This window comes from Apis florea, unplaced genomic scaffold, assembly GCF_048593485.1.
Source record: "Apis florea isolate Af1SG1 unplaced genomic scaffold, ASM4859348v1 contig_3068_pilon, whole genome shotgun sequence".
In the NCBI taxonomy this organism is placed as follows: domain Eukaryota; kingdom Metazoa; phylum Arthropoda; class Insecta; order Hymenoptera; family Apidae; genus Apis; species Apis florea.
The window spans coordinates 1,202,013-1,214,158 of record NW_028256700.1 but is presented as its reverse complement, the minus strand read 5'-3'; the positions used below and the strand labels follow the sequence as shown (position 1 = coordinate 1,214,158).

General features: G+C 35.4%; 1 protein-coding gene across 2 annotated transcripts in view; it reads left to right on the top strand.

Annotated features, from left to right (window-relative positions):
- Nucleotides 1–2,390: 2,390 nt before the first annotated feature.
- Nucleotides 2,391–12,146, top strand: part of LOC100866330 (uncharacterized) — a 32,062-nt gene continuing 22,306 nt past the window's right edge. Inside the window, exons 1-2 of one of the 2 annotated variants that reach the window (XM_012494937.3) lie at nt 2,391–2,796; nt 4,042–5,205. In XM_012494937.3, the coding sequence (XP_012350391.2) occupies nt 4,196–5,205 (1,010 nt within the window). In that variant the 5' untranslated portion in view covers nt 2,391–2,796; nt 4,042–4,195. Of the gene's footprint in view, nt 2,797–2,866; nt 3,410–4,041; nt 5,206–12,146 lie in introns of those variants that run through there. The other variant, XM_003690883.4, reaches the window with a different exon arrangement.

Genomic DNA, 12,146 nt, shown 5'->3' with positions numbered 1-12,146 from the left:
TAGCGAAGATCGATCATCGACGTCATTTCCACTCGAGTCTGACAAAGTGTACGTACGTATCGTTAATAAAATTATTCAAATCCTTAGTTTTACCCGGAACAGAAGAAGAAGAAGAATTATATTATACCGTGTGTACATAGGATAACAATTCGTTTATCGCTTTAGAACGAAATTAATAAATCCGTTTTTAAATTGTTCGACGCACGCTCCTGAAAATGATTACGTCTAAAAATATATATATATATATTGATTAAAAATGCGTGAATAGAATATCGGTTCGATTGTAGAGAGACTCGCAAATGTGTAGAAGCCGGCAAATACCGAGAAAGACGATCGTTGTCAAAGAGAATTCGATTAAAACTCGACTGCGACTGGAATAAGAAAAGGAAAAGAGAGAAAAAAAAAGAAGAAAAACCCGACATCGATACGGGACGAGGTTTCAATAAACGGAATTGTATACTATTAAATGCGCGTATCTCCAAAATAGATGATGCAATTCGATGTCCGATTATATGTTCCCGATTTGCAGTTAACAGGTTGCCGTATATCATTCTGTTTTCCTAACGAATCATACTTTCCATGATTTATGGATGAAGGAAACGTTCTGTATCACGCAAAGTCAAACGAGCGCGTTAAATAATTCAACAACGTTCCATGTATGCTACATTCTTAACGAGTGTATGAAGAAACGTAAACGTTGTCTCGATAGAAATGTGCAATATCTCTCTCTCTCTCTCTCTCTCTCTCTCTCTCTCTCTCTCTCTCTCTCTCTCTTGTCTGTCTGTCTTAAAATCGTCGAAACGATTCGAAATAATATATATTTTTATCGAATATCTTTCAAGATGTTTTACAAGGATGAAAATTCTGTTTCGTTGTTCAAAATTTCATCTTGAATTGTAACGTGGATGTGATTAGTTTAATGATTAGGTTAATACCCGTTGTTTTTGGTTATGTTTTGTTTTAAATAAGGAATTTATAAAAAAAATGTGTTTGAATATTCTTTTCTAAAAAAAAATAGAAAGTAGAGTAGAAAATATATATTTTAATTTCTAAAGAAACGTACTTTTCACAGTAATAACGGAGATAATGTATATTTTTAATTAAAAAGGAAAAGTATATTGTCTTTAATATTTATATTCGTGAAATATCGCTGAAGAATATTGTTACTTTCTATAAAAGTACCAACTTTTTCTAGCAGAAATTTAAAAAAAAAGAAAATAATGTTATTTTCTTGTATGTAGCAACAAATTGTTTCAAAAAAAAAAAAATATTTTTCAGATATACAGAAAAAGATATCCTTGTTCTATATCATGGAAACGTTCTTGAATATTTTTATTCAGACAATTATGATTAAGAAGCATTTAGATAGAGACTGAAAAGAGACTGCTCGACATCGTGTTCACTGCGATTCGTGGTTCAAAATATTAACTATCATCTTTACTCTCGATCACCACGTGTGATGGCACGTGGAATGTATAGATTTATACTTGTTTGTTTATTTATTGTTAGGTAGCAAACATGAAAAAGATGGCGAATAAAATGTTCGCGGTACAGAGAGGAGCCAACTTTTAGATCAACCTTGACTGTTTAGCCTTTAGATTTTATTAGCTTTATAAGAATGACTAAAACATTATTTTGTTGATATATATATATATATTGTACGACACATTATTGATTATAAATCATAAATAATCTGTAAATATACGAGACCAATGCAATATGTTTTATGTTTTTAAAGAAATTATTCACATAATCCTTATATGACCAATTTAAATTTAAATATATTGTTCGATATATATATTTCGATAGCTTGATATAATTTATTATTAAAAAATAATTTTATTTATTTGTTTAAAAAGGTAATATTTCAACTTAGTGCAAAATATGTACTATGTACTTTTTGTATGAATATCAGAAATATTAAAATATGTGTTATTTACTTTATACAATATGTAAATTCTGTAAAAAAATCACTTTGTAAGTTTTAGTAAAAATACGTAAAATCGTAATTTAGGAGACTTTTCTATTTTTTTTTTTTTTACAATACATTACGAATTTTTCTTATTTATTTTTGTTATTAAATTAATAATGGATTAATAATTAATAAATTTCACGTTATTAAAAATATTTTTTTAATACGTTTTTTTATAGAAAACAAATATACATTCGTAAAACATTTGTTATTACGTCTTACCATATTTAAAATTGGCGCTATCCTATCACGTGAGATTGATTATTCATTCCTTTAAATTATTTTTAATTTCAATATAGGTCAAATCATTTTTTAAAAGTGTTATAGGTGTTCACTATATTACATTTATAAATAACAACAATATTACGTTATAAAAGAAAAATGTATAAAGAAAAAAATATAAGTGAGAAATAACCACATATATCGTGCAGCGGCCATTTTGTTGGGTACACGCGCGCGCGGCTTGGCCACAAACGAAAAATAGTCTGAGTACAGTGTGCTACGAGTACGTACAATTTTTCCGGTGTGTGAAACGTTTGCATTATTTTTTGTAAAAAATCGTCTCATAAACTTGAATAGAGTGGCAATTAATATCGTGTTCGTCTTTCTTGAAAGGCGTCGCTGTCAAAGAAACGTGTAAACGCGTTTGATTGGTCGGAACAAAAAAATCCGCGAAGATACAGATTACATGAAATGCTACATAATGCGACGCAAATATACCAATATGTACAATGATTGGCTTAAACTATTTCACGATGTTTTTTCGAATGAAAAATACGATTGTATAAGTATCTGAATCGTGAACGTTCAACATGCGTATAATAGTAAGTAAATCAGAAGTAAGCATGTCGGTTTACTATAATGTATGACGCACAGGAATACATGCATGCACACATAAGTACGTACACTTCAAAGAGGTAGAGGTCACTAGCCTTACGTACCACGGGGTCGTGTTCTCATTTTGCTTCGGTATCGTGAAAACTTCTTTTTAAGTATATTGCATATTGTCTTGATCAGATTGTTTCCGTGACCGTCAGCCATAATGTAAAAATAAGCGTACTCTTTGAAAGAAAGAGAAAGAGAAAAAAGACAGAAAACAGGGTTGATTGACACGTCCCTGTGACTTTATTCTTCTAGTGTACAGTATTTTATGTGCCTTCTCGATTTATCTTTTTCTCTTTAATATTGGTTACATTGCACATGATTACGTTACATTGTTCTTTTATTCTTGTGCTCTTTTGATTCACTATCGTAATCGAATTGTCAAAGAGAATATAAGTGAGGTTATGAACGTGTCAGCCAATGTTATACTTCGATGGTGTCGTTAAATAACTTTCAAATCAAATAAATGTTACAATTTATTTCTGAAGTGCTTTTCATATTGTGAATATAAAGTGTATATTCATTATTATAAAGTGAAACGCAATATAACAAAAGGTAATTCATATATTTAAAATACAATTGTTATAACCTTTTGTTAAATATTATTATTGGTTGGCAAAACACGGTAAAAGTAATATATAAATAAACTACAGCCCTTTTATATAAACTATGACATTTTAATAATGATTTATAATTTAATTATTCGTAAAATAGTCAATAAATTTTATTTCTGCAAATAGAAATGGTGATATAAAGTTTGAGACATCATTCACGCAGAAAATAGTTTCTTTTAACTTCAATTATTACAATTTTTAATGTTATTACTTAATAGATAAAACTTTTGCATCATTTCAAATGATGAACAAAGATGATATCGATAGAATATCGATATAATTGTAAATATATTGATATTGTGTTATTATTGTTATTTCTTTCTTTTTTTTTTTTGTAATATTGTATCATGTTGTAATATTGTATAATGTTTGTTATAATATTGTACGATTCTAACCTCAAACTTTAAGATAAATTCGTGTTAATGTAATCGCATTTACCGACTATCTGTCGATAAAAGAGAGCAGTTATTTATACGTATATATCGTATATACGTATATACGTTTATCTACGTTTTATTGTATATTTATTAAATTATTAATTATAACATTAATGTATTATATTTTATTTTGCAGAATAAAAATGAAACACACAAATGGATAATATATTGCTTGAAAGAAAAACTTTATAGTTTAACTTGTCGATAATACCATATGCTCATATGGTATGGTAACATGATAACAGTGAATTTAAAATACCTCAAAAATTCATTATTACTTACATATTTATATGTATGCAAATATTGCAAATGAATCTTTAGAATATATTGATGTAAAAATGGCAGAGAATAAAATAGAAGTTATAGATTTAATAAAAGCAGCAGATAAGAAAGAAATATTAAATAATCCTACCACATCTACGAAAAAAGTGGAAGATAAGCAAGAAAAGCAAGATATTTCTAATAAAAATAACTTGGAGACAAATAATTCTTCTGAAGAGAATTTAAATGTAGTTACTATTATTGATGTAAAAGAAGATGAATCGAATTTAAATTCAGATGATTTTAACAAAACTGAAAATATTTCATCTCAAAATGAGAAACATAAAAAAGAAGATATAACGATGAATGTAAGACTAAAGAAGATCGATAATGATGAAAATTCTAAAGAAATAGAAAATTCATCTTCAAAAGTTAAGGATATTAAAAATATTTCAGAAGAAGAGGAAACGTTGAATGAAATATTAAAAGTAGTACACGAAAATTTAAGTTCATCGGAGGTTCGACAGCTTCCTGTGGAATCCAAAAATTTAAATCAAGAAAATAAAAGTGATAGTGAAGATAATAAAGAAAAAAACACGGACAAAGAGAAAGAAAAAGAAAATGTGAAAGAAATTGTGAATGATAAAGCAAATATTGTCGTAATAAGTGAAATTGTATCATCTAGAAGAGATTCTGAGACAAAACAATCTATAGAGACTATTGAACACATGGAAGTAGGAATTGTAGGACCTCCTACCACTGTTAGCGAGCTTATTAATGAAGAGGAATTAAGAGCAGAATCTGCATTATCGACTGATCAAAAAGTTCAGGATCATGTAGCAGAATGGGTACAGAATTCTGCTAAAGTTGAAGAATTGGTTGTAGAAGAAGATGAAACTCCTATTAATAATGCTTCACAGGAGAAGAAGAATGTAAGGGAGAAGAGGACCAGAAAAAAGAAAAATAACGATGTTCTTGCTTTACCCACTAGAAAATCTCAGAGGATTGTTAGCAACATCATCAAAAAAAGTATCAAATGGTGAGTAAAGTTCTACAATTTTTTTTATATTTGTTTAATTTATATTCATTAACTTTAATATTATTCAAAAATTTTATATATATGATATAAATATATATAATCATATATGATATAAATCATTATTACATTATTATTATTATATTTTTTAAATAGTAAATATAATAAGTATATGAAATATATTTATATATATATTATATATATTTATTTATTATTATATTATTTATTATTATATATATATATATATATATATATATATATATATATAAATTCGATATTTTCAATTAAACGAAACGATTCGAACAAAAATAAAATACGTAATTTTTTTTAATTAACTTATATGCTAATTGAAAATATATTTTTCGTATTATTATTTAAATCATATCATATTGTTGAAAAACATATATTAATATAATTAATATGATAAAGATTTATAAATTTTATAAAAATTTAAAAAATTGACGCGATTAATAAATATATATTCAATATTTTTTAAATATATCCAACACTTGGCAATCTTGTCATTACTAAAATATTAAAATTATTTTAGTAATGAGATTAAAATACAATGTTTAATTGTATTACTTAAAAATATTATTGTTTACGTCAATAACCTTGGTATGACTTTCGTGTTCTACGTACTCGTGTTCTATGTTTCACCTCGAAACAACAAGAAAGCTCCATTTTACAATTAAAGCGATAACGAGTTCTCCAAACGATTATTATCAGGAGCTAAAGATTGTTTTCCATTTCGAAACGAATGTTCTCATTACACGGACATCATTACAGTACACGTTATCAAATTCCATTGGACGTCGTCATGTCGATGTTGTCGGGTTTTGGATCGGCATTCCGATTACAGAATCATTCGGTTATTTTGCTCGAATTCACAAAGATACAAAGAAGTCACGGTTGTATATAGGTGCGCATTTCGAAAGGTATACCGTCGTAACGAAGAATTGAGACACCGCATGTAAAATCGTCTTTGTAACGAGGTTGCGCCTTGTTACCGTGCCACGTTCTCCAGCATGGAGAACGGCCGCTCACTCTGCACCGACAAATTCGATCGGCGAAAAGAGCTTCTACACCGCCGTTCTACTTCCTTTTTTCGCCGTAATCGCCGATGCTATCCAAGATTGGCGTTATCGGCCGATAAAGTCGGGATAAGAGGAACATTGACGAGCGCGCAAACGCGCACTAACGATGTGGAATCAGAGAAGTGGAAGAGAAAGAGAGAGAGAGAGAAAGTGAGAAGGAAAAATGAATATGGGGAGAGAAAAATATTGACCGTAGAACGATAAGCAACACGGTAGCGTCGATAACAGGATGACTATTTCTATCAGTCTTCTTCTCTCTCTCTCTCTCTCTTTTCTCGTCGTATATAAAATAAAAATCTATTTTCTTCCCTATTTTTATTTTTAATTCCATTGCCAATTTATTTTTTCGTTCCATTTTTATTATTATTATTATTATTATAAACATGTAACGCAACTTATCCGCGAGATAATAATGATCGGATATTCCGTATCGTTGCAACAGGAAACGCACAAAAAGAGCGACGTTTGGTCGTTAACCTCTTACGCTTGGAATTGTACTTCCTCGAATTGATTGGTTACTCGGAAATCTCGCGGTCGGGCATGAATTGCCTCTTCGTATTTCGCTTTATCAACTGGGCATCTTTTTCGAATTGTGCATATAATATTTAGCACAATTGAAAATATATAAATAAAAAATGATTCGTTTTATACGATGTGTCGATGATGTGTCATTCGTACACAAATCAACAAAAAAAAAAAAAAAAAAAGAAAACGCGTAATAATTACGTTACCTCTTATCATATGGCATAAAAGAATTTGTAGGAGCAACTTTTAAGAAACATGAAAATTAAATTACGCGATCTGTTATGGACGTTTGAATTAGCTACGTTACATAAAGGTTAAACGAGACTAATATAGAGGTCGTAACACTAGCGATGACAATCTTCTGAATTAACGTTCATTTCTATTTACCACACTTATAATAACCGGTATTGATAATATTCACAGTAAGGGTAGTAGAACAATTTAACGATCTTCTTTAAAGTGTATCGAACGTAACGAGCGTAAATGTCAAGATATTTCAAGCACAAGGAGGAACAATATCGGAGAAAGATTTTCAAACGTACCGTACATTTTACAAATATCATTAATTCCTTCTACGAAGGGATAAAAACTCACAATGTCGTTTTCACAACATTAATATGCCAGGTACACATTTTGACTCACGACTTTCCAAAACTTTTCAAAATAATAAAGCTTTATTATTACTTAGAAAGTAAATACATTCTATGGAAAGAATATCTAAACGTTACCTGCGTTATCCATCCAATTCCTACCTCCGAATTCTTTACCATTCCAACCGATTCCACTGCGTATCCAAGATGTGCATTATACATACATACATATACGATAGGTCTGTTAGAAACTCGTGTTCGCGATTTGATCGTTATTCGTGAAGAGACGTATTCTCGATCTGGTCCCAGGCCAAGGCTGATGCCGGTCTCACCCCGCAGCCTCGGATGAAAGTGGAGCGAGTCTGAGAGGGGCGTTAATCCCTGCGAACGGTACCATAGAAACGGTACCGGTGGGGTCGTTACGTGCAGACCGTCGAGCCACCACTCCGGGCTACTACACACTCGGCCGGTACCAGATACGAGCGAGCGAGAGGCGACGATATAATCCAACCCAAGGCCCCCCCAAGAAAAGGGGAAGGTCTTCTTTGTCCCTCGGTCCCTCGGGCGAAGGACCGCGCGCGGCCAGATGTCGATCCTTGCGCCCCTCCGCGTCCACCTCTCACTCCACTCGCGCGCTTCCTTATCGGCGCGCGCCTGTGTGCGTGCGTGTACCCCTCTAACGTAGGCGTACGCACGCGTACCACGCTCCTCCTCTCCTCCCGTCCACGCTCACGGGTATTGCGTATCCTTCGTGGGTATTTTTGGTGGCGGCCGGTCGCCGTATTATACGAGCGCGCGCTTTTCTCGAGTCCTCGCCCTCTTTCGATAATTCTCTCTCTCTATTTTTTTCTCTTTCTTTCTTTTCGAGGGTGAGCCTTCGATAAAATAAGGCGAATCGTTATGGGATGAAGAAGCGCGTGTACGTAATTTTTAGGAAATTTTTTTCTTTTCCTTTCGTAAATATTCCTCGATTAAACAGCCCTTCGAGAAGATGAACCCTTCGGGTGCGTACTGGTACCAGCTCCATTTATTCGTGGGTAAAGAAGACCGTAGAACCGTTGGTGTATAACGGAATCTTTCCTGGAATTTTCTAGGTATACCACGAGTGTTCGCCGATCGTTTCCTTGCGCGGCCTTGAAGAGGTTTTGGTACCTGAGACCATAGAAATGCTTTGTCTCGGAGGGATAAGACCGTTGGGCCTTTTCGAGGGGCCTTTTGAAAAGCCGAAGGCTTTCCGGAATTATACGTATAATATATTTTAAACAAAACGGGCCACCAATTGGTAATACCTGTTTAAAGTCGTAAATAATTATCGCAATTGTGCCATAAACCTGTCCACTGTTCTCGAATATTCTCGAAATACTCGAGGAAAATTGTTTTCGTCCGTTTGATTTACAATCCGTTAGTCGACCTTGAGCGAGGACCTCGGAGGTAATTTTCCTATTCACATAGAATTTAAATATCGATTCAACCGGTTGGATGGAGAAAAATTCGAAGAAGCATTCGAACCCGATCTAACCAACATGATTCCTCAAACCTGACCCGTTGGAAGATGGAAACCAGACTTGCGTAGGCAGCAAAATTCCTACAGATATATATCGAGGAGCAAGAAGCTTTTCTCGAGCTCTTCTCGTGGAACGGAAAAACGATCCATCCGAATAAATTCGTTAAAAACCAAAAGGATTGTTTGTCAAAGCTGTTAGAGCTTGTTAGAATCGAACTTAGGGATCCATTACACGCTCGGCCCCTTTTAATTAGAACGTTCTCAACGATACCGGTTTTCGTAGACAGGAATCGATAAAGAAATATAAATCGAAATACAAACAAACTTTCCAACATTTCCTAAAAGCTTGCTTCCTATCCCTCAGAGGATAGAAAAGTCGAAGGGGTAGTAACTCCAGGCAGCCTGGTTCCCAACGAATAAATCATTCTCATTCTCTTGAATACCACCTCGATAGAAGCATCTGTGCGTCCCATCGTGTGTCAAGGTTAAACACAACCGCGCGGCTAAACAACAAGGCGGAACGAATGCAGGGTTGAGATTATCATAGATCATTATTATTATTATTATTATTATTCGTTCTCGTCTTCCTTCGGCTCGGATATCTTCGGCAACAGGTAATAAATAAAATATCACGCCACGTAATCTCTCCGCGATATCCATCCTCCTCCCTCCCTCCCCACTTGTCGAGATAGAAATCGAGAACGAAGACAGAGGCGTTTATTATCATAAACACAACGGTCAGCGCGATTCTCTTGACTTCTGTTTGGCGAGGAGCAGAGAGAGAGAGAGAGAGAGAGCACGCGTGTGCTAACGGAGGGGGAAGGGGAAAAAAAAAAAAATATCTATTGTCAGATCGAGTTCGAGATCAGAGAGTTAGTTGTGGAGAAGGTGACGTTTTCATTGGTCTTTGATCTTTGGTATCCTGGTAACGCGGCAATGACGTCATCCGGTGATCCAAGCCCGGCCCGGTTACCATCCGCGTTACCATCGTGCAACACCATCACCCTCGGGCGTGCCTTCCAGCCCCTGTGCGTTTCACCTCCCCTCCTCTCCTGTGGAAATCTCCCTCGCAATTCCGCCCTCCAAACGGCGGGCTCTGACCCCTCTTGCGTTTGTAGCAATAACGAGAGGAAGAAAGAGTGGAACGAGGTTCTCCCCGACGCGATATGGGTTCCATGGATCTTCCCTTCAACCCTTTCGTGCTCGAGAGGGAGGGAGGGAGGGGGGGGTAGAGTTTTTTTCTCGTCTCGAGAAAAAACTTTCCATCCTTTTCGATCTTCCTTATCGACGAACCCGGTCGATAATTCAACGCTCGATCGTTATTATTGTTTTTCGCCGTTCTCGTTGTTTAGACTTCAACGATCGTTGTTAAGCGTTTCGACGAGCGACTTCGATGCGACGTTGGAGCGATTTTGCAACTCGGTCGGTGTCGGTCGCTTGATGTACTCCCCTCTTCTCTCTCGCGTTCGCGAACATCTTTTGTTGTCTTTTTCTCCCTGAGATTTAATTATTTGTTATCTAGATTTCGTTGGAATAATTTCGATCTCCTCGTTCATCGATCCCTGGCCTGTCCAGCTTCTTCTGTACCGAAATAATTTAATGTCGCGTAAACGGTGGATTTACGTTCAATGAAAGTAGCTCGAGCGTGTATCCCGCGTTCGACTCGGCACGAGAATTCTGTTTTCGAGAATTTATCTCTCCAAATTTAAAGAAAGAAAGAGATAGACCATTTTACCCTTACAAATGTGACGATTTAAATTCTAATCTCTTCTGTTTGTAACAAAGTGGTACAATTTAAAAGCAACTGGTGTTTTTTTTCTCTTTGTAGTAGTACATATATATATATATAGAACTCGACAATTTTGGTCGACTGGTTTAATGCAGAAGCAACAGGCGCTGTTTCGTTCGCTCCCTGATACTCGTCAAACTCGAATACAAAACTAGATCCGATCCACTCGGGTTCTCTATTTAAATAGACGCGAAGAAGGGAATTTGTAAAGGTTTGAGAATGCGATATGACAGGTTTTCTGGCATCTGTGCCAGGGAAGAAAAAGAAGGGAAAAGTCGCTCTTCCTTCCGATATAATATTAAATACGCGTATTAGAACCTATTTTACATATCGATCTTGTTAAAGAAACGTGTAATTATTACAAACGACACGCGATAAGAAGTATCAATCTCTTTTAACGTATTATCGAAGTATCAAGCCTCCTTGTAAATACGAGAGCACACGTTTATTTTTATGATCAAATAGATTCTAGGAAGACGGATACGTAAAAAAAAAAAAAAAGAAAAAAAAAAAAAACATCATTTTGATGCATGGTTCTCCGTGTAAACGTCTCGAAAAATCGTCTCGCGTCGGTTTTGTACACGGAGTAACGGGGACAAAGAGAAGATGAATTAAACATAACTCGGTACAACCGATCCGATGGTCATACTTTATACATTACTAACCACGCGACAATGCATCTGCTCGGTTTCTTTTTCTTTTTCTTTTTTTTACTTTTCTTCGGCCTCGAAGACGCGTGGGAGGGGGGGGGGCAAGGTTAATTTTCACGACGTTCTCCAACGCTCGATCCAAGCTTTCATTATTTTTTTCTTGCTAAAGTCTCGTGGTAAGTTCGTATTCGAACGTGCGTGCATGCATGTATTAACAGCTGGGAAGAAGAAGAAGGGGGCTTATTAGTCGAGGGATTACATCGATTCTGTCGAATCGAGAGGGCGGGGAAAGAAGATTTAACGAACGGTTTAACTCGAAGAGCTAAGAATTTTCCATCTATTAAAATATTCGATCGTTAACTAATAATCCTCGCTTTTCATTCGTGAACACGTTCAATCAGAAGATTTGAACGCGGTAACAAAAATCTCCTCGTTCCTTTCGAGTTCTTCTTCTCCTCGCGCGACGTTCCAATCTTGCCCTCCAACTTGTTGTCGCCTCGAAATGATCGATCGTTCTTTGGACGGCGTCGTGACACGTGGACGAGGAACAATCGCAACCTCTCCATCCAGACGATTTTCGAGAAAGCGGGATGTTGGATTTGGCTTGGAATTCTCCGGAGGGACTCGGACAGAGAGAGACGAAGTTGGCAGAGGCAGGTTTCGGCAGGCACAGGCAGGCAGCGCAGGCAAAGAGAGGGTGGCTTGGACTTCGGTTCGGATGGCGGGTATTGATCCTAGCGAACCTAGCAGCGGGGTGGCTGGGACCCCGCCTCAAGGATGAAGGGTGTC